We start from the raw sequence: 23,992 nt of genomic DNA, 5'->3' as shown, positions 1-23,992 counted from the left end.
CAAACATTTTTGCAGTTGCAAAAGTTAACTTTTGAAAAATTCAAGCCATAAGTGCACTTATTTAGTTGTGAGAACAAAATAAAAAATCAGGAAATGGCAGTAAGAAAACAAAAACTGCGTTTCTAAAACCTTCAAAGAAGAGTTGATGTAAGATTCTGACAGTATGATAACCTCAGTTCAAAGCAGTTGTTTATTGTAGTTATTTTGGTACATTTGTTTGATCAGACTGTGTGAGTGATGGCCAGCTCTTACGTGGGTCCAGTTGAAACCTGGTGATCACAGGCTTCTTGCTTAGTTAGGTCTAAGTCGATCAGAGGTCTTCATACCCAGGCCTCAAGATCCGGTTTCCCGCAATCTTTAGGTGCGTCTCTGCTTCAACACACCAAGATCAAATAATGTAGTTAGTAGCAGGACTCTGGAGAACTTGAGTGCATACTGAGGAGGTGAATTAGTCTTTTTCCTCAAGTGTGGTGAATCAGGGACGCCTCTAAAAGTTGCAAGATGCTGGTCCTCAAGAACCTGATTTGAAGATCCCACAAGTGGACTTTCCTCACAAGGATTGTTCACGCCTGGCATTAAAGCCATCCCGACTTATCAGATCTCTGTTGCCGGCTTCATAGGTAAATTAACACATAACCACAGTACAGGGTGACTACAACATCCAAAAAAAGTATTTCAGGTATCTGTTTTCATTTTAAATAATCCGACCACAGTACTGAGGTTTTCTTTTTCAACTCAATGCGTGTCTGAGATCTTCTCAAAAAAAAAAAAAAATAGTCTGAACGCTTCAGCACTTTAGCTGGCATCTCATTAAATGAACTTTAAACCATAGGAAGGCTATAATGTTTATTTTCTTTGTGGTTTAAAAACTGTAACTTTTTAAATACTTAGTAACCAACCCGTGCCTTTTCCACAGACAGAGCAATAATTAAAGTTTAAAACAATTGGAACTCTGACAAGCGAAGCTGGATGAGAGTCAAAGTTTATGGACCGTGCACAATGGGGAAGGTGGAAGGGAAGTAAAAGAAAAGAAAGCCCAAATCCCAAAGAGTGGCATCTTCCGGTAACCACATTTCCATAACAACCGTTTCACTTTAAGGCTTTTCAAAACAAACGAAAGCGTTTCACTCCCCAGTTTTCATCGTGAGCAGTGAATGCTTCTTGGCTCGACTCAGAAGTCGTGCCAAACAAGTTCTTATCCCCTCTACCAAGACGAACGCTGGTGTCTGCTCTCTCAAGACGTCGCAGTCTGCCTCAGAGGATCGGCAGTTCATTATTTGGCCGGGGACAATTAAGGAGCCTCATCTCACACGCAACTCAAGCTGGCGAAACTCCCGTCCTCGTGACGTGAAGCTCATTCGGGCTTGAACTGCCAAAAAAAAAAAAAAAAAAAAAATCCCTCCCGGCTCATTTGCTAAGCATTCCCTGAGAGATGGCATCCCAGACATGTATTGTCAGCTGGTTCTTTTAGGGCAGACCACCAGAAATAATCACCAAGAGAATATCTTGTTGGAGTTTCTGCTGGGGGCCAGGGTCCCTTGGAATTAATTAGTTTGTTCTTTTGATGGAAGGTCAGCAGTTGGTTGTTATCAGGGTTTCCTATGTTGTCTGGAATTGGGTGGAATGAGATTTCACAATTTTACAGGTCTGGTTAAGCATGGAAAAAATCAAGTTTTCATTCCTTTACCCAGTATCTAATTGTACTGTACTATTGTACTCTTTTCTTCCTTAACTTTTATCTTTTTTGTGCTTTCAATCTTCTGTTTTCATTCCTTTTCTTTACTTGAGTTCTATCTTTTCCTGTCTTTCGTTCCTTGTGTTTTTCCTTCTGTTTTTTACGTTTTTACTTCCTCCCTTGTGCACTCAAATTCTTTCTACCATTTTTCCTTGTGTCCTTTCTTTTCATGTTACTCCTCCCACTTCTTCCTTGTTTTGCACCTATGTACTGGCCTATTTTCTCCCCTTTTTCCCTTTTTTTTTACAAATTGCCTTTCTTTCCTTTCCTGCGTCAGTTTACTTTCCTTGTTGTTCTTGTTTTCACACATTCCAGATTCAATTTAAAGAAGTCTGTATTTTCTTCCTGAAAACTGTAGGAACCCTCGTGTTGCAGAGCATCAAAGTTCACTAAATGTTACTTTCTTTATTTCCTTTTAGTTTTTTTTTATTCATGATAACAGCCTTGTGGTAGTGTGAAAATTACCCATGGTTTCACCATAAAGTAGTGTTCAAAGAGAGCTATCAAGCATTGAAAATGACTCAACGCCCCAGCTTTGAAGCAATGATCCATTTTCATCTGGATGCTGCCGCCGGGTTTCAGTTCCCTCCACAGTCACAGGGGGCAGTGTTGCCCTGTGATCCAACCCAGGCCATCCGGAGCGCAGCCGCTCTCGTTCCACCGCCTCTCTTCCTCTAAAGTCCTTCCTCTTGTGTGTCCTTGTTATTGTGATGAGCTGCGCCTAATTCCAGAGCAACCGCCGGACACTTGGAAGCCGTCCCTTCTAATCTGCTCCCGAGTCAAGGCCCGGGTTTGGGAATCTGCCCGACAGCGAGGCCGTAGGCGCGACAAAGACTGATTTGAGACTCGGGGACTCTCAGGGTCTCCCAAAACGCCGGAGCAGTGGCTCTCTCTCACCGCCCTGTTAATCAGCAATGACACCACTCAAATTGCCAGTCAGTCTGTTCGCAATTAATCTTTTCAACTGCAGATTTAATGCCGTCAATAGAGCTCAGGGTGTTGCTGCGTACCACAGAGAGTCCCATATTAATGTAGCGTCATTGTCTTTTGGATCACTAAAGACGGGCTTTTAAATTGAGGATTGAGCCCAGATTGGTCAGACGGAGGCTTTTTGTTTCTGTGCTGTTCGGACAGCTGCTTCAGCTCCAGGTTTAGATCTCATTGATTGTCTTTGACTTTTTTTTTTCTGGCTTAGTTTTAATTCACACCTTTTACTTTTTAGATCTCATTTTGAAAGTAAGGCTGTTTTGAGATTAAACCTCTGCAAAAAAGAAGCAAAAAACAGCAGTGTCTTCAAAAAACATCGTCGCCTGCTGACAAATCACATCTTCTGGCTTTTATTTCCTTCAATTCCTGCGAACAATACTGACATCTAATCACAATGCAGCCTCTGACCACATCCGTGCGCTGTATTAAAGATCAGCGTGATAGGTGAGCAAAATTAGATTTTTTTTTCCCCTCCATCTAGTTTTTCTGATCCTTACCACTTTGATGGAATGAAAAGGGAAATGAGGAGAAGCAGAAACTGGCCTCTCTGTGCACACTTTGTTTTCTTGTACCCATTTCTGCATGAATCACATCGCAATTGTATTGTTTAATGCCGTGTATGAGACAGGTTGTGGTTCATGTTTACAGTGGATTGCAAAGGGCTTGTGGTGTTAAACTTTTTTCAAACCAAATACCATGTATGATTTTCCTTCCACTTCATATATTTTCGCTACTTTGTGTTGGTCAATCGCATGAAATCCCACCGAATGTAAATCGGTGGGATTTCAAGCAAGTGATTGAAATGTGAGAAAGTTCACACCCACACACACAACACACACTTCTAAAAGGTTGGAGCTGTTGGTTTTTAGCTTTGGCGCTCCGCCAGCTTTTTGACCCTCCATCCGTCTGTCTGATCGAGCATGCTCATTACAACCTTGACAGCGTACCACAAGGGTTGCCAAGGATACCAAGCAGAGCTGCCAGGTCTTCCAATTGTACTCAAGTGTCTGTTGGAAAATACATAAGCTCACCTAACTACATAACAGCCCACCCCCATTCAAAATGTTTTTTTTTTTGCCTATACTGTACAACCACACACACACAAAAATAACGCATGAAGCACTTTGCTCCCCCTCCCACGCCCCTTCCGGTTCCTCCCCTCTCCGGATCACTGTTAATCAGTCTCGTCCCATCTTCTCTCCACTGGCTGTCAGTGGCTTGTCAGAAGCCCGTCAGAGCCCCTGCAGTCCGTCACACACTGCTGCCGTTAATGACATCTGATGACACCCGTCGTCGAAGTCACCCACCGGAGATGACTCGGCTTCCTCGCCGCTTTCAAACGCTTTTCTTTTGTTCCGGCGGCGGTGACGCCGTTTGAAGCCCGGCTTCGCGTCGCCTTTAGACTCCCAGCTCTACCTGACTCGACCCCGAGATCCAAATTAAACATTAAAGCGCAAAGTTATAACTGTGGGATCATAAGTAGCAGAAGGGGGGGGGGATTACTAGAGCTGTGAATAATGTACAAAACTTGGAACATCTCGATTGTTTACCCTGTGAAATGTTAAGTAGAATCCCTCACTCGAAAGGGAAATGTACACCTTATTCTGACATTTTACTAAATGTTCACATAAGCAACCGGAAAAGGATGAACTTTTGCTTTTAACATGTTGCTACAGCTCAGCTTTTCTCCAAAACTGTAAGCAGAACACATTTTTCTTTGTACCTTTTTCTGTCATTTACTGCCTTTCTCTTCACTTTCCCCTTTTGCTGGCTTTTCTCTGTTAGAGCCCGTCTGTTTTGCTCCTCGCAGAGCTCCTTCCTCATCTTCTGTTGCTGCTCTCATTTTCTCTTCTCCAGAGGAGGAAGTGGAAAACTTTGACGTGTCCAGTCTCCAGGAAGAGGCTCTGAGGAACATTGAGGCTGACAGCTTCTGGTGCATGAGCAAACTGCTCGACGGCATCCAGGTAAAAAAGCGTGTAGGCGTGTGTGTGTGATTAAACGGTGAAAGCAGTATGTATGTGTACATATAAAAAAAATCCCTTTTGTTTGACTTGACTTTAAAGCTCAGATTAAAATGTGTTCACACTTCCAAATTCAGAAATTTCCACTCATTTTTCTTCTTTAGATTTCCAATGAATTTGTGCCTGCGCTTTGACTGGGCCATTCTAAAACATTCCATTGCAGCTCCTCTGCAACCTCATTGCAGGTTGTATGTTTAGAGGCACTGTCTTTCTTTTATGAAGTTTCTTTATACAGTGATTGAGTTATTTTTCATGTCTTTGCTGTAGAAAAGCATCTCCACAGCATGATTCATCCACCACCATGCTTCTTAGTCCTAGAGTAATATGAAGTTTTGGTTTTCTGCCGTTACATTGATTTTGGCAAATCACAAATAGGACTTTTTATTTGTCCCATACAAAAAACAAAAAAAATATAGTTTTTTTTTTTTCAGCAGGTTGCATTTACTTCCTCCTCTTGTATTAGTAATAACAGTGCTCTATGAGATATTCAGAGGTTGAGATATTGATCGTCAACCTTTCCATCCCTAAGAGCCATTTTTGCCCTTGGTTCAGCTAAGCGAAATTTGTTTAGATCCTCTAAAGCTACATGAATAAAATTGGCTTTCTTTTTTCAATATCTGTTAATAGAAAATTTTAGATTTTTTGAATTAAGCAATTTTCTTTAGGCTTTAGGTCAGTCAAGTTTATTTGTATAACACATTTCACCAAAAAGGGAGTTCACAGAGCTTTACATCCTAAAAACATAATACAATAACCAGTTATGAAACGGGCAATAAACATTACATTTTGTCAAATGCCATAATCAAAATGATCAAGCACATATACATTAAATATGTTGGTCTGTGCTCCAGTTTTTAGTAATCAAATGCAACTTTAAGCAGGTGGGTTTTTAGCCTTGATTTAAAGGAACTCAGTGTTTCAGCAGTTTTGCCGTTTCTGCAGTTTCTTTTAGATCAGCGGGAGCTTAAAACCTGAATGCTGCTTCAATATCAAACGTTGACATAAAGTGAACTAATACATTTTCTTCAACAGAATATTTAACAAAAACAAGGTCAAAAACAAAAAAATTGTCTTTGCTGTTGTTGTCTTTGCAATCAGACAACAACAAAAAAATCCTTTTACTGTTGGTGTCATTCTTGGTGGAAATGTTCTACATATACTGCGTTGAAGCAGCTAGGGCCACCATGTTTTTAGTCACCATTAAATTTTGAAACATCTCTTAATTTTTTAAAACAATCGAATGGGTAACAATGGATTTTATTTAGGAGGATTGGACCTAAAGTGACCGAATAACTTTTTCTTCTACAATTTTCAGATTATTTGTGAAAACATTTAATGCCGCGTCTGATGTTTTCATTATGTGCTGCTACTTGGAAAATGTCATAAACTTAAGTAGTATGAATTGCCCTGAATTGTATCAAAGCTCATTAAAAGAAAAAAAGAAGCTTGCAAACAGTTTGGTATCTGTTGTAGTGACCATCTGAGCTGCAGCTTTGGCTGCTAAGTCCTTAGACCAACAAGTTTGTCTCCACTTTGATTTTGTGTCCATGTGAAAGTTGCTTGTTTGCAGCAACTTAACACAGTCTAGACTGGTAGAAACCCACACAGACCTCTTTGTGTACACCCCGCGCACGCCGTGTGCGTTTCAGAAACGCGCTTGGCTCGGATTCGCCGAAAGCGGTCCGAAGCGTCTCGAAAGCCTTTGATTGCAAACTTGATTTGGTTTCATGTTTTCATCCTGAAGCTTTTTGGCCACCAGCTCCTCTCCATCGACCCCGGCTCTCAGCGGTCACGGTCCAGCCATCTGTCAATTCCAAACGGGGCCCGACTGAGCTGATGGTGGAGTCAGCTGCACCGCTGCTACTTAGCACCCTCCGTTCTGGCTTTGTTTCACACACGTCTTTGGCTTCCTCTCCTTAATTTTGTTTCAGATTTGTGAATTTTACTAACGGTGTTGGGAAGTGACGACGTTTTAGCAGAGCTTCCATAAATCAGAGGTTAAGAACTCTGCCTTTCTTGATCGTTTCTCTTTGTTTATGTCGCCGTAATGGATGTATTGTATTTGCGCGACTGAAAAATTTTCGCCCCGGCCCCGCGCTAAAGGTAATTAATAGTCTAGACCTTGTGTTCTGCATAAAATGTGAGCATCCTTAAATAACCGTTAACCAGTTGCTAGGCTATTCATTCAGGAAATTAATAGACGCTGTGCCTTGTTGCCCCCTGAGAGAGCAAGATGCAGCAAAAGGAGAGCTGTAGTGGAAGGAAGAGAGAAGGAGGATGCAGTGTGTGCTTTCGCATGCGTGTGGCGGCGGCGCGTCCCTGTGTTTATGTCTGTGTGTGACCTTGGCTTCGGACTAATTATGTGCAATGCACCAGGGAGGCCCCGTGTTTCCCCCCTAATGCTTTCTAAACAATCTGACCGAGGGTTGGTGCCTGAGCGCTGTAATTAGTTGGTGATCCTTGCTCCGACCTCGACTGCAGCCCCTCCCACATCCACTTTATGCTGTTGCAGTAAACTGAGGCGGCGAGGGCGGCTGGGTCGGCGCCTTGATAGAAAGCAGAGGGGACACATGGTCGTAAAATGTTTTTCACAAATTTAAAATCTGAAATGTGTGGTGTGCATTTATATTCAGACCCCTTTTTTTGTGACATCCATAAATGAAATGAGTAAATTGTTGTGTGCTGTATAATCTTCAGAGGGTTGTTGCCAAATATTTGTGAACAAATGATAATGTAGGGACCAAGAAGTACATCATTGTTAGGTCAGTTCCACCCAGACCTTTAATTCTATTTACTTTTATTCACTATTCAATAATTAGTTCATTAGTTTAGCATAAATGCTGCCTCATACCTTCTGTTTTTACTTGCCTAAATGAGCACAGCGAATAACATTTCAATTTTATTCTCACTCATATTTCATAATAATGATTGAAAAACAGGTTAGATTTGTTTTTGATAAAACATTACAATGAAAAAATGTCTGATTTAAAACTTTCCAAGAATACATTTTTATGGTTTTGGTTTTGCAATTTTAAAAAATTTTTAGGGTCATCAGAGTAAAACAGGGTGCACGCCACACTTTTCAGATATGTTAAAATGTTTGAAAACCACATATCGTTCTGCTTCCAATGCGCTGCTATTTGTCACATAAAATCCCAACAAAGCTCAGTTCAATTTGTGGTTGCCCAGTAACAAAACGTTGCGGGGAAAAAAACAGCTTAAAAATAGTGTGGGCTTTTCAAGGCAGGTAAATGTTCTCATTACTAAAATGAATTTACTTGCAGAACAAAGCTGGTTAAAACGTCTCCACACCAGCCACAGTGTGCGAGTGGCTCGACTTGCTAGCCTTTAGTTTTTTCCTCCTTTCTTCATTACAGTAAATTATCCATTAGTACTGGCTTTAGTGCCTCGCTGCTAAGCTTCTCTTTTACCTAAAAGGGAGCGTTTTGGCTGTCAATTCACTTAAGCAGCCTCTTTAATGAGCTGCTGCTTTAATTGGCAGCATCGACCCCCTCTCCCTCACCTCACCCTCTAACACCATTTCGTCTAAAGAGCATGCTAGACTGAAAGATTCAAGCAGTTCTGTTTTCTGTGTTGACAAATTAGACTAACTGGAGACTTTATAAAGAGATAAACGTGCCGGCTTTCATAGAGATGCAAAATGATTCTAAATGTGAGGTTATTGATGAGTTTATCTTGGATCTTCCACACACACGCCGCCTAGTGGACAGTGGGAGAGGGTTTTATGGGTAAGATGAACGTTTTTCTGACACTGCGGGACTTTTCTCCTTTAAAACGGACAAGCGAAGGGAGTGCATCAGCACAAAAATGGCACACAGACCATTTGCAACATTACGGTAAAGTATTGCGCTACAGTCTCAGCGCTTTGACTACAAACATTCAAATGGAGCATTGTTTATTAATGTCATCCAGTCATGTGACCCGTAAAAGTGCTTTTAAGGAAGGCGGGAGCTGTCGTAAGCCGCCTTCAAATGCTGCAGTGAGACATGAAGATGAGTTTTCTTTGTTTAATGCATTTGCCTGTTTCAAATGAATCTTTAAGCTGACCCTCACGCTGGCCCGGGCTTTTCTTCAGCCAATTAGTCTGGTAGCGTGGACGGCGCCTCCGGCTAACTTCGCTAATTTAACTTGTCAAAGCGGTTCCGCGTAAATTGTTCCATTAAATTTCAATGAAGCTGTCATAAATGTGTGTTGTTGATTAAAATCTGCTTTTGTTAATTGGAGATTTAAATTTTGTATGCGTTTGCAAAAAGGAAAAGAGTCACCTCATATCACATTTTAGACTAATTTTTTGACTAATCCACTTGATGTGTTCTTTTCACACGCAGCCAATGAGCTTTAGTTCCTCTCTCGGACTAGAAAACGAAGTCAAAAACTTTTGAGAAGTCCATTTTTCCTCCTCCCAGAGTACCCTAAGGGGATCGCTGTTTTTAAAAGCCAGCAAAACCTGTCTTTTATGCTAATTCTGCAGATGTGCCCTTTACAACGGGGGCTCTTAAATGTATTTTTTGCAGTCCTGGACCCCAACTTTGAGAAACGTAATCTCGCCCTGGGATCTAAAGTTATTATATTTCAACAGTAATCCTGACAAATGGAAGTGGAACCTTAATTTTCTTTTTTTTTTTTCTTGTCACAGCCCTAGCGGTTTGGGGATACTACTTCTCAGTATGCTGTTATTGCTCTGAAAGTACAAGGAAGCTTTCCTATCAGGCTGTAATTTGGGAATGGCATATATTTTATATTCCCTCTCTCAAGTCTATAAAGTAGAATAACATATAAAAGTTTATTAGAGAGAAGAGAGAAATGAGCAATTGCTTCATTCAGCCACTTGTTCATTTTTTTTTTAACCTATAACCTTGAGAATGACATCCACAGCAACTACTCGTGCTACAGGGAAATTGAGCCTTTTTATCATCCTGTTACCTGTTACAGCTTTTTCAAATTCAAGTCCTGCCACAGACTCTAAATTGAATTTACTTACGCACTTTAACTGGAACTTTTTAAACACATGAAAATTAGGGATGCACCAATGAATCCACCCCAATTTCCTTAATTTTGGGAGATCGGTAATTAGCCAACACTTACATGTACATGTCCAACTTATCTTATCTAACTACGCAAAGGTTTGAAAGTCAGCCATCGTGTCGTTTTGCAATGGAAATTAGCATAAGCTTTGTTGTCCGGTAGGCTGACTCAAACGGGTTAAAATTACTTCTAGTTGGAAGAAACATGTTGAAGACAACTTTTAACCGTAGTTTGCCCAGGTTATGAATAATTTTGGCTGTTTTGAGTTAATCTGCAACCAAAGACTACATCATGAATTAAATACAGCTGCAAACATCAAATATCCTGATGAACATCTAAATTAAAACCTGTAGAAGTTGTGGAAAGTAATACCACCCATTGCTCTCTGGTGAAGCTGGTTACCATGGAGACTTTAGATGCAGACAAGTAGATATATATATAGCTGAACAAGATATCATATTCTCAGGCAAGTTCCCCACCTGATCTCTGTTCTTCTCCTGATTATGAAAATAGACGTTACTTCGTCAATGTCCTCCAGATTGAAGATACACAATTTAAAGTTGTCCTATATTTTCCTTGATATGAAATAAAACATTAAGTACATTGGCAGGTCTGTTCTACCCAATTGAAATTAATATTATTTTTTCTTAATTTTTTTTTTTTAGATTTGCCCTAAAAATTTATGTTCAGGTTTTTCCTTCCTTTCCAAAAATGTTCTGAAGTCCATGCATGATATGATCCTGATCTCCCATCTTTCAAATGCTTGCTTCAGTTAACTTTGATTGACAGTCTGTAGCCATTCTAAATGCTTCAATACATACAAAATACACAAATCTGACATTATGCACAACATTTATCACTTTCGTTTCGGACCGCAAGCCACTCTGAGTATGCTCACTCATTGTCAAGGTGACCATCTGTTCCTGGGGTGGCGGCTAGAGATGGAGCTTCCCTGGAGTGAAACCGGGGTCTGAGGGACAACATCTAGCAGACGGTAGCCGAACCAAACCAGACGCCATGTCTTGTTCTTGTATTCCCAAGGGTACCGCAGCATCACCTTGGTCTGTCACTCATCCGCCCCTCCCAAACGCTAACCTACACAGACAGACGAACCAACCGATCAGCCGTCTGATGTGTATGCTTGCCTCTGTTTGTGTACGTTTGTCTTCTTTATCTTTGTATTTTGAATGATGAGAAAGTAGTTAATTGGACCCCTTAGATTTCCTTCTGATAAAAATTTAGCTCACAGTTTTACCTTCTTCACCCCCCTCATCTTTCACAATCTGCAGCATGTTTGCTCACCTGCTAAACTAGAGGTCATCCGAGATGGAAGTGGCAACAGCTGCTTGAAGGATGTGATGAGAATCAAGTGAGGCTAAAAAAAACACGTTAGGTTCCCTCTTAAGTTTAAAACGTCTTGCTCAGGCTTCTTCTGCTTTAATGATGCAAAGGCTGTAGAAGACGGGTCATGCATTTTGATTCAGTTAAGGCACCAAGTTACTGTCTATTCTCAGCAGTAAAGCAGTGACCTGATTTTTTTTTTAATATCCAATATATTAGAAGCACAGTTTACATAATTAGAGAGTCCTAGTTTGTCCTGCGAGGCTGAGCAAATTTTCTTGGTCAAACACTTTAGATTGGGCTACCTTAGCAAGTACAACTTTCTCATAATTGAAAAGCATAGCTGTAATACCTGGATAACAGAAGATGTTCAAATGTGTACTGAAAGTGTTCTTTGAAAACTGAGGAATCGCCAGTGCTCTTTTGCTTTTGTTTGAGTGTCTTTCACAATTTTCTTATTAAAACTGGTACATTAACAGTTGAAAATTGTACCAACGTCACCTTTAAAACTGGTAATGGCTTTATTTTTGCCTAGCAGTATTGAGGAGCATCAAGTCAAGAAATACACAAATATAACAATCAACTTGATGATAATAATCAATAAACAAGGTGGCATGGCTAGCTTAAATTATTAAGCTATCGCTAACCCTTTGTGGTTGCTGGTGATACATTAGCATTGTGACCTTTAAAACTGGTAATGGTTTCATCTTTATCAAACACAATGAAGCACCTTCAAGCCAAGTAATACACATGTATGTATTACAATCTCCAAGGTGGCATGGCTAGCTTAAATTGCTAAGCTAATGCTTAACCCTGTGTGCTTGCCGTTGGCACTTTAGTTTTGTGTAAGCTGAGCATCCAAAGTAACACTCGCATAGTAACACCCAAAGCAGTATTCTTTTTACTGCTTTGACTTCAGCCCAATGAGTAATCTTGTTGGTCTGCCAATGAGACACATCAATTAAAAAAAATAAACTTAAACTAGCTGAAGTCCATTTTAGTTTGTTCTAGCCTCTTTAGATAATCACAATCCGCAAATAGTTGAGACCCCCTCTAAAAATTGTTATAACTTCCTATTTTAGTAGTTTTAACACCAGATACACCTTAATGTGCATTAATATACACACTGGAAACCGTCTTAGCGCGACTGCAGACGCTAATATCTACAGTCTAACACAGCCAATCAATGCTAAGGAAAATTTATGGCGCTCTTGGATTGGCTGCTCTGCAAATGCCAGCCAATAGCATATCAAGTAGTTTAGTGCCTAGGTATTCTTAGCTTCCCAATCTGCGTTTTCTTTTGAATATTTTAAATACAGTATTTACTAAGAAAAAAATCCCACAACAGGTTTCCCGTAATAATGTGGCTTTATGTTACACAGAAATATTTGCGAATAATAAACTACTGTGGTGTATTTTTTCTGACTGATATTACCATCAAGATTAGCCATTGATTGATGTATTTTGGCACAACCTTGCCAAAATACAAGGTTGTACAAAATACACAACCTTGCTTGTTTGAAATTTAAATTTCTATTGTTTTTAAAGAAAAAGTGTTTTGTTTTTTGGCATTGTTACTGATTGTTTTAGCTGAAGAAAGCAGCTAAAACTGCTTCCACCAGCTGTTGGGGTAGTTCAAGCTATTGAAAAATTTGCATAATTTCCTGCAGTTTGAATATTGGCAAATTTCGGTGAGTTTTAAAGTAGCTATTTCTGGACTTTACTTGAGTGGCAAGTTCTCTTGTCTTTTACGTTTTGAGGAGTGACTAAGGAAAGAATCCGTTTCATGTCCAATGTAATACCAGAGAGGAAATAAAGATAAATTTGACTAAGATCAAAATGTTTAGAGTTTGCTACACCTCTGCATGTGTAATTAACTTCATCTTTGTCTGTACATCCAAACCCGCTCATGTAATCACTCTGCATCCTTGTTCTGCTCTCCAGCACCTACAGTAGTAGTGAATGACAGATGATTGCCCTGTCCTTCAGTCGGCCGTGTCATTATTGTCTAGTCTTTATCGTGACCTGTCATCTCTTTCTTTTTCCGTTCTTCCCTTGACTTATCACACTTTTTCCTCTCTCAAACACGTATACTTCCCTCCTCCGGCTCTGTTGTGTTGGTTCTGTCCAACTTGCTGATAGACATCCGGTGCCACAAAAGGAGGCAATCTCAGTCCAATGTGGCGCCATTGTTGTCCCTAATAGAATAGACTTAGAGGTGAAGAGCGGCTATTGATTCAGCTGACTGGGAGAGAGGAGAGGATGAAAAAAGGGAACGAACAAAGGAGGAGAGAACGGGAAGCTGTTGACACCTTGTTCTGAAAGAGACACAGGCGTTCTTGTTTATGTGACGCGTGTCCACAAAGCAGTTTCGCTTACGCTTTTTGTGAATTGACGGACAGATGGCGGGAGAAGAGGGGAAAATGTATGAATAATAAACGAGCTGGTGTCGATTTCCTTGTGTTGCCTCAGCTGATCAAAGATCGGACTTGTTGGAGATGACAAGGAGAGGAAGTGAGAACAAGAAGATGGGGAGTAAAAGTGGAGGCAAATGAAAAAACATGACAAAAAAGGAGAAAGCAAGAAAGAGTAACAGACAGGTAGGCAGGACATAAAATCTAGAGGAAATCTGAGAAAAAAGGAAATTGCAAAGTAATGGTGAATGGTAAAAATATGACAATATGAAAAAGGTATTTTATTCTCATTGCAGCAATATATCAGTGGGCAGTAGTCAGCTATATAGACAAGAGAAAATGCATCAATCAAATTTTTTTGTCAGGATTCTTTAAGTTGAACTTGAAAACGGAGAGGGCTACAAAGAAGAAGGAAATATGGCAGGTCTACATATAAAAGGTGAGCAGATCAGTGTGTTCATTGGACTCTGTTGAGACACAAAGAAGAATTGGCATTATGACCGCCTGCTAATAGTGTGCTAGTCTTACATTAAATGCCAAAACTGCTCTGACCCGTTGAGTCATACTCTCCACTAGACTTCTAAAGGTTTGCAATGGTATCTGGCCCCGAGTTGCTAGCAGCAGATTCTTTCAGCCCTGCATGTTTGATCAGTAGTGACTCCTCTGATCTGACGTCTTTGTCTGTTATATCCCACAGATGCTCTGTTGGATTGAGGTCTGGTGTATTTGGAGCATCTCAAACATTTTGGGTGAAACTTAAAAGTATTCTTGAACCGTTTTTGCTTTGTGGCAAAATAGGTCATAACCGTTAGATAAGACAGTTCCCATGAGAGGTTCTGTACTTAAGTAGGTGGTACTTTTCAAAGTTAACTTTTACATGGGTGGCAGAATCCATGGTTTTACAACAAATTGTTGCCCAAAGTACTTCCTCCTATGGATTGTCAGCACAGTGTCCAGTTCCACAGTTCAGGACCTTCAACCTTCTTCTTTTGCTTTGCAGTCCATTTCTGGTGCTGAAGCAACAACTTTCTGTCAGAACCCACATATTCTCCTTCAGCAATTTGAGCTTCAGTAGCTTGTCTGTTGGGTCCGACCAGTCAAGCCTAGCCTTTGTTTCCCATGTGTACCAACAGAGCTTGACCCTGTTGACGATACAATATTCCTTACTGAAGATTTTTCTGTTCAGTTGTGACAACTTTGACAGCTCAAGCTGGAATTGAGATTTTCATCAGTCTCTTTTCTAAATAGGAAGGAAGACACTAATCCATCTGTAGGGAGTTAGGGGAGAGTGGTGCTTTGGGGTGAGAATGGGCTGAACCACATCGTCTCTCACCGTGGGGAGGGAGGCACAGATGGGCCTGACACAAGGGCCATCAGGATGCCTGGTGCAAGTAGAGAAACATTTGTTTTACCCTCTCAGCTTGAAAGAATCAAGTTTAATGTCACTATTTAAGGTTTTTGTCTGGGTAAATGAGGAGTCAAATTTAAAAGCACTTAAAGTTTGTGCCAGCAGCAGGCTGTTTCTACTTGGCAAAAAATCGTGAATGACGATCAGTCAGTTTAAAGATGGCAAAGCTGGAGAAATAAGGAGGAAAACGGATAGGCTTTATATTTCTGCTAGGTTAAAGTTTAATCATTTCAATTTCAGGCCTTAAAAGATGTGAAATATATTCAGATTTCTCAAAGCAAGTTTTGAGAAAGGGGCCTGATTCGGCACAGATTTAAGAGGAACGGTTTGGTTTTTATTTAAAGATATAAAATATATTCAAACAGGCGCTGGAGGGATTTTTCTGTCATCCGAGACATTGAAGGTGGTCCATTCCGATGCTCTTCCAGGTCTTGAAGTTGTAGGAAAATGATCCCTCTAGGCTGAAGGTGAGCTGATAAGGTGAAGTCCTAAAGCTGTTGGCCACATTCTGAAGCATACTGTGCGTATTGTTCACAGATGTTTGGCATTTCATGGTCATTCATACACGTTTCCGGTATTTCCACTTGTCTTGACACAGTGCCTCATCCTTACCCAAGATCTAAACTTTCTCTCCCACGTTTTTTTAAGTACCTGAAAGTCCATGTATTCCTTCATTGATGGATCGTGCAATTTTCTATGTTTTCCAATCTCTTTCGTCAGACACTTATAAAAAAATCGTCACCAGATTTCTTCCTCATGATGACGCATACTAAATAGCGTGATGTGAACATTGTTCCCTGCCAAGCTGTTTAACGTGCGGCACTGCGTGTGCGGTCGCAAACATTAACCTTTGTGCTTTAGAGTCCGATTTACGTCTGCATCAAGTGGAGTGAAGTACGCCCTAATATGTTGGAGTTTTTAGGAAGTAAAATTTCTTGTAGTAATGTGAACATTGATAAAATAGCAAACTTAATGCTCTCTTGTGAGAATCCAGATGTTTAATATCTGCTGGTGCCCTTTGTGTCCCATAGATACAAAAAGTTTCAGTTTGACTTGAATAAAATGACCTTTAAGCACACTCATCTGACTGTTTTCATTTTCTTCTTCACTTTCCCACAAATCTCACTGCAATATGACATCTTTCCAGCACAAGTAATACAACTTAATGATAAATTCACACAAGCCTATTTCAAAAATCTGAACTGTCCCTTGAAGGCAGCAATAGCAGTGGAACGTTTTGGGAACATAAGAATTGCCAAATGTCTCCAAATGAACAAAAGAGTTTAGTTTTGACGATTTAGGAGTTTAGGCACTTTTTTTTAAAAGCCAAATAGTCGTGCCTTATTCACTTGTTTAGAGACGGCTCAATGTCAAAGCCCTATTCTGCCTTCGCGCTCTCCCGTGTTATTACATTGATGCACGAAGGAGGCGTATCAGGCCCGGTTCAAGAGGCGGTGGGAGAAAAAGCCTGCAGGAAGAGGAAGGGGTGGTAAGAGGCAGAGAAAGGCAGTTGATTAAAGGCAGCAGCTTCAATAATGCAAATGTAATTACTTGCTCTGGCCCTCTCACTTGCTTAGCTCCTAACTGCATTACTGTGGAGTGTTAGGAAAAAGAGAAAGGCAAGGAGGCTCAGGGGCAGAATATGGAGGCTGGCGAACAAAAGTAAATGAACAAGAAACAAAGTGAAGTTAAAAGGTATTTCAGATGGTGGAAAGCGAGGAATAGTGAAAGTCAATCACTTCCAGGCGGGATTATGGAAAGATGATGAGGCGGGAAAAACGGCAAATCAAGAAATCAAGCTAGTGGTTAAATGCGGAGTGAGACTATTGTTTTGTGAGAATTTTAAGAAAAAGATCAATTAAAGCAGCTCCAGGTTAATTGTAAATGTGAGAGCCGAAGTTGCTGTTGTCATGGCTACTCGCCTTTCTGCGGTTCAAGATGAGCAGCCCTGCTTTGGAATAGATGTGAAGGCATGAAAACCCACATCACACACGTGAGAAGAGAGCTCAGAAACAAACCAGAGATTTTACGAAGAGAAATGCTTTCCTTTATTTAACTGACTTTCTCTGAATGTGGTAATGTAATTAAAAACAAAAACCCCCCGCCCCCAAACAACTAGTTACTTTTTTTTAAAACTCTTTATCTGTCACCCTCAAAACACTTACATGCAAGTCAACAGATGCATGAGAACACTGGAGACATCCTAACACTTAAGGGGTTAAAAGAAGAAAAGAAAAATAATTCTGTGGCTAAAATAATATTTTGAAGCAAAAAGGAACCAATAATAGTAGCTCTTTCGTCAATTGCTGTTTGTGGATGTTTGTGCGTCAGATTTACGGGTGTACTGGAAACATAAATATTCCAACTTTGGGCACAATTTTCTCTGTTTCCATGTCTTATTCCACCTATAGTAATTATGTTGTATTGTCCATATTTTTGTGCATGTAAAACAACTACTATAAAATAAAAATAATTGATCGCAAAAAATAGATTCTAATTTTGGACTGTTGTATGTATGAAAAAAATAAAAAAATAATTAACATGCTTAATACTTTAAATATTTTGGTCTTGATACGTAGATTATAGCAAAAAAAGTCCCTCAATTTAGTATTTAGTCTTCATTTTTGTACTTTTTATATTATTATAATCATAAAACATTTTATTTTACTGACATTAGCTGCTTAATTAGTTGGGCTGCTTGCTACTGTAGCCTGTTTTTACTCCAGTTGCTCCAGTTTCCAATTGCAACAATTTTGCTCTAAATCACAGGGACTGTTGAAGTTGTTAAATTCACATTCACTTAAAGGTGAATTTAACAACTCCATCTTGCTGGATGGAGTGGTTTGGATTGATCGCAACCTATTTAAATAGTTTCTCCTTAAACAAAGCAACGTTTTGCTAACGGCATCATCACTGAAATCACCCTTGTTACTTCCTGATTCTGAGATACCTGCCTTATTTGGCAAGCGGATGTCATCTAACGAGGTTCTTATCTGTGTAACCAGAACACAACCTAATATGTAGTATCTGTTAGCATCTTGTAGGCCTGAAAAACGGCTAGAGATGCAGGTTTTTTTCCTTTATATTTTTGGCAAATGACTCCTGCTGAAATGGTCTTCCTCCTCCTACTCTTCGTCTCCCCTCTCCACCTCTCTCTCTCCATTCTCCATCTGTGGGGTCGTTTGCCTCATCAGCTGTTCTCCAGCCACACCGAAATGACCCCTCAAGGAAACGTAATCCTCGCCGCGTCCGTGTGTTCGGGCGCACACTCACACACTTAAATGCCTACGCGCTGATCCCGCACGGATTGTATTCTGCAAGCTCGACCGTCTGACTCTGCGGACTCCTGTGATTATGATCTGGCTTATTACCCCCATATATATTTTTTTCTTTTTAAAAGAAAGAGAAGTGTCAAAATGGAGTTTACACATTTAAGAGTGTGTATCTTTTCTCTCCCTTTTTTTATGTGACGAGCAGCAAAATCTAAACTACCACCATAAATCGCTCAAGTTCTCTTTGGACATAAGTAGGTCCTCGGGGCGGACTGCTGGATGGGATCTAAGTGGATCGGGAATGAGCCTCCCCGCTGCTCGAAACAAAAACACAATTTCTCCTGCTTTCTCATAGCTTCATAATCATCGAAGGCCAGATTGATTGTTTTTTTTCTTTTCTGTTGCCGTGCCAATTTCAGTTAACTGGCCTTTATTCTTTATTTGCCGTTTCAGAAGATGCCTCGGAAGAAATTGCCTCCTTAAAGCATGTCTGATATCTGTAATAGCCTCTGAATTCTGGCGAGAATGTGTTGTCAAAGTGAAAATTGTGAAATTCTGCACTTGTTTTTGTTGTGCGCCGCGAAACGCTGACCCCTCGGGCCCAGTGGCTGCAGAACATCACTCTGAAAACGAATCGTGTTTGCTTTTTTCCTAACAGCAGGTTTGTTTGTTGTTTTTTTTACAGCGGGTCGGACAAAATTCCAAACACGTGATTTCATAATATAATAAAAACAGTTTTTGTTTTGTTTTGCTTTTGCTGTTGTTGTTCTTATCCATTTAACCCAATCTTGTTTCCCACCTGGTTCTTGATCATCGTTTTTTCAGTGAAGATGGAGGTCGCTCAGGAGAGTTTGCAGACGGCTTAAACACTAAGAACATAAAACAACTCTGCTATGTGAAGTCATATCTCTGTTCTAGACGGCGCCACGTTGACTCTGTCTGATTTCTGTCTTCTCCTCAGGACAACTATACATTTGCTCAGCCAGGCATTCAGAGGAAAGTCAAGGCCCTTGAGGAGCTGGTCAGCAGGATTGATGGTGAGTCATCTGCTTTGCTTCCTTTCATCCATCCCGCCCTCCCTTCCTCTTTCCGCCCGTCCATAAAGTTCTTTTTGCTAACAATGCATCCATTTTGACTTGATTTCCACTTGCTGCTTTATGCCTCTGTTTTGCCTGGGTGCTTTATCACCCGCCTCTTTCCTGTGTTTTACAGAAAAGACATAAATGCCCTCAATGGCTTGAGATCAGCTAAATCTTGCTGTGTATTCCTTAAATTTAACTTAATCTCTAACTCTGAAGTCATCCGAAGAAAATCACAAACTGCTTTTGGGTATCCGGGCAAACTTTGTTCCATTTGGGGACTAAAATTGCAACATTTGTTACATTTTCAAACTACGTTGTGTCAGATGAACCCAAACTTTGAAAAACCTGTCCACTCCCTTGCCTGTGGTGGCGCTGCACCAAGAACCGCAAAGGGGAGCAACATAAAAACTTCTGAAGAAGACACTGAGCGCAACTTCCGTCTTTACGAAATGTGAACAAAAATGGATTGGTGCCAGAGTTTTAGTGGGTTTTTTTATTGTCTTTTGGGGAAAAGACCACAAGCAATTTCTTGGTTGTATTTACCCAGAATGCCCTGTGCTGTAGTCCACTTCCTGCTTTTAGAGCGGTCTCCAATCACCTTGCCATCCATTAGAAGCCTACATATTTAGAGGAGAGTGAATTTTTTTGTTCGCATCAGAGTTCGATTTCACATTCACGATTGAAATTACACTTTTATTTTTTAACGTAGTTTCCAACTAAATTGGTTTTCTTGAATATAATTATAACCGTGTCACATAGAGAAGCTGAATCAGAGGAACAGAAAAAATTTAATTTTGAAAAACTAACTTAGGTAAATTTGATTGTAAGTCTTGACTATACTGTATTTCATTGTTAAATTTGTAGTGGATTTATACTCCAGTAAATGCCAATTTTTTTTCTTTGTTTTTTTTTTTTTTTTATCACCTGAGGTAACAAAAAGGTTTAATCACAAATCTATATAAAAACCACAATATGAGAGGAATTCAGTGGGTAAAAAGACAAAAAACCTTTTCAGGGTCAAAATATAAACAAGTTCACTAAGCCATCCACATAAATGCTCCTACCCCCTCCCACCCCCCCCAAAAAAAAAAAAAATACAATGCTTGATTGAAGTGCCTCTTTAATTTATTTTATTGGACTTAAGTCATAACTGAGACGTAGTTTGCTGTGGGTATTTGCAATTTTATCATAATCTTATCCACCTTGACCCCCACCCCAAAACATAAAATAAATAAATAAAAATTGATAGTGACAACCCCATATTTTACATGTTTCACTGTTGATGTGGTGTTCCATCATTGTAGCTGGGCCCAAAATACACCGTAGCCTGTGTTAAGTTTCAAAGAACCATGACACACATTCTCCCCACAGTTTTCCCTCCCTCTCCTGACTGATACCTTTGCGCAAGATCATTTCGATCTTTTCTAACCCGTCTTCTATATATGGCCCAAATAAGCAACTGCCAAGAACAAACACAGGAAAATTATACCTCAGTAGCAGAAGCTTATTTCAGCTTGAGCAGAGTCACTATAATTATTGCTTGTTGTGAAGCGAAGCAGGCAGAATGCTGAAACTGAGTTAATGCACACCTATTCAGTCATATCGCCTTCCATTTCCACATATATCAGTGTAAGAATGTTTTTAAAAATTTATCTTTTTTGTTTTATCAAAAAAATATTGTGGTTTAACTAATGCTGTGTGTTTTTTAAATCTGTTGTGCATGTAAACGATTTTTTTTTTTTTTTTTTTTTTTGCTTGAACGTTGTATAACTTTAAGCTCTTTTTAATTACACGTCTCTAATATGGCGTCCGGCTGCTTAGCATTCCGCTCGGCTGCGTGGAAAAGCGTGCATGCTCTTGAATACAGTACAGGGGGAAATACGAGGCCGGCTGGGGGCTCAGGAAGATAATATATGCAAACCGAGTGGACTCATCCACAGTTTAATGACATTTCCCCACACATGGTTAAAATTATGTGTTAATTACCAAAGCTGCCCTTTTCCTCTCCGTCTTATCTTTTTTTTTTTCCTTTTACTCCCAGGGGGGAAAGAAAAGCTTCCCTTTCTAACTTAGTCAACCTAACACTCATGAGGCATGCATGGGCGTACATGATGCATTGTGCGAAACACGCTCTTATCACAGCAAGCTTCTGCTGAGTTCTCACGTTCTTGGCAAACTTGAGGCGCCGTCCCGCTCTGCCGTCGCTCGCTCCATCAGCCAGAGGGCGAGCACGACTCACCCGCTGCATTTAAATGGCGCGTGAATGTCGGTAAAGGTTGGTACTTTTTTTCCTTCTTTTTTTTTTTTTGCAAAAGGAACCCTGGAATTTTTTTTTTTTCCATTATTCTCCCCCCCTACCCCCCCTGCAGGAGCAGGATGATCAGATCAGTCAGAGTCGACGTCAAGAACAGAGCAGGTTTTCCTCTAGAGAGTCAGTCAGGGAGTTTGTGAGCTTTACTGCTTATTTATCTTTGTATATTTCTTTTCTGAGAATTTTTCCAGTTAAACATGACATAATATATTTTTTTACTCTCCAGTTGTTCCCTTGATGAGCAAGCATGAACACAATGAGTAATTCTGTGATTTAAATACCAGAATGTCATTAACTTCTAGTATATATCAGTCACTTAGAAGCAGTTGAGTATATTTTCTTTGTATTGTTATAACAAGGGCATCATTTATCTACTTTTTATTGATCATAGTCGGAATTACAGTGCTGTGATTTAATTTTTCACTTTAGGAAATTTTAAGAAAGACGTCACTGTTTAAAGAACGATGCAAGACTTTCACTCTGCCAAAGGCCATGTAGGAAACCCAGAAGATTGATTAATCCGTTTTTTTGTTCTTGAAGATTTTATGGAAAATCTGGAATTTTTTAAATTTTTAAATTTTATTTAATTTAATTTTTTGCACCAGTATACTTTTTGAGTTCAGAGTGATGTTGGCACACACAAGGTTGCCATCTTGTTTGACCAGCTCGTTTTCTAGCTTCTATTTATTTGTACTTTGAATCCAGGCCGACTCTACAACAAGAATATAATATAAGTAACAGGACATAATATTTCAAGAATAAAGTCGTACCATAATATTCGTCGGGTGACGTTGTAATTTTATGTGAACTCCGACATAAAACGTAAAAAGAAGTTAAATGAGGAATATTGATTATATTGTGAAGTTGTATTTCGTACAAGTTTTACAGATAAAGAACTGATCGTGCAAATCACCATTTTGAAGAAACATGCTGAACTGTTCTCATCAAATTAATAACGCTATTGAAGCATTTTTCTAACTTAAACAACATTTTCTTGTAATTTTAAGATTAAAATTAAATCTTATTCTGCTTATATCATGACAACATTCTCATAACTGAGCAAAACGTCTCGGCCGTGCAACTGATCGAAGGAATGATTGAAATAAAGGCCACTTTTCAATATTCTTTTTTATTTCTTTTTAGAATACAAAGCCAGAATCAATTAAAAATCGATTAAAATCAAAGCTGGAATGAAAAAAATCGATTTTATTTTTAAACCTTTAACCTTAATATGACCAAATGTGACCAAACACTAAGCACTGCTGACGCTATTAACACAAAACCAGCCTTATTGTTTAGTTAATGGTCGTCCTTCCATCTTTGCAGAGATCAACATTAAAAAATGACAACACATTCACTGTATTTCTTCCATAAGTGCCCTGTCATCATAGCTGCGGCAGAGACATTTTATACCCCGCTAGCTTGACATTACCAGCTCTAATGAGATCACAGATACCTCTTATCTTGTGTTACAGGATTGTTTTTCGCCCCGCTGTCGACATAGCATCTGTTCTGGGAACAATAGCCTCTCATCTGCTCCAAAATTACCTATCAGCACTTATCAGATGCGGGGTTATCCAGGCTGTTGTTGTTTTTTTGATAAAATGCGGGGTTCTGTCTTCTAACAGCGGGAGGATGATTTGCTGGAGCCGTACATTTCTTACAGCTAATACAAATTCCAAATTCACTGTATTTTCTTTATTGTTTACTCGGGTTTTGTCTGCAGTTCTGACAATTGAATTCTCCCATAATCAAGCGTCTTTTTTCTCAGTCTTGCTGATCCATGAGTAACAAATTGATTTATCTTTGAGATGTGTTAATTTACCGCTCTGGCTGGTGATATTTAATGGATAAAACTGTAGGACATTTATAGGTCAATTACAGAGGAGATACAGCTGACAGAAATGAAGAACTTCAGGTGTTTTCTGATTTTATTACCTTAATGTTACTAGATCTTGTACAAATGAAAGAAGGCTACTTTTTATGCTTATTACACACCTTCCTTGGACAGGTGCTGCTTCATGAACATGAAGGAGTTTCCTTATCTGTGAAAAACATCCGTCTGTAAACCGTATGCTCACAGAAAACCTAAAAAGAAACATTTTGAACAGCGAAAAATATGTAAATAAATAGCCAGCAAGCAAGATAGTTAACTGGAATGAAATGATCACATTCTGATACCCTTAACAAAAAATATCAGGATTTTTTTTTTACAAAAATTAAAAAATCTCTAACATATTCTTTATTGAAAACAATTATTCCTACTATTTAATCAGTTTTCAATCAACGTTGTAATGTTTGGCGTTCCCTCAGCTTTGGGTTTTCCATATGCCTCTTCTAGAAATTGTTTTTTCCTTTTTTTTGAATGACAGGAA

The 23,992-nt window shown here is 39.6% G+C and overlaps 1 protein-coding gene across 2 annotated transcripts in view; it reads left to right on the top strand.

Moving 5' to 3' along the window:
• The window catches only part of tbc1d22a (TBC1 domain family member 22A), a 136,746-nt gene that overhangs the window by 62,619 nt on the left and 50,135 nt on the right, over nt 1-23,992 (top strand). For both annotated transcript variants that reach the window (XM_023350401.1, XM_023350402.1), the window contains exons 10-11: nt 4,580-4,686; nt 19,186-19,261. In XM_023350401.1, the coding sequence (XP_023206169.1) occupies nt 4,580-4,686; nt 19,186-19,261 (183 nt within the window). The remainder of the gene's footprint in view (nt 1-4,579; nt 4,687-19,185; nt 19,262-23,992) is intronic.

This window comes from Xiphophorus maculatus, chromosome 17 (genome assembly GCF_002775205.1).
Source record: "Xiphophorus maculatus strain JP 163 A chromosome 17, X_maculatus-5.0-male, whole genome shotgun sequence".
Lineage (NCBI taxonomy): Eukaryota > Metazoa > Chordata > Actinopteri > Cyprinodontiformes > Poeciliidae > Xiphophorus > Xiphophorus maculatus.
This window is presented reverse-complemented; position numbering and strand designations above follow the sequence as displayed.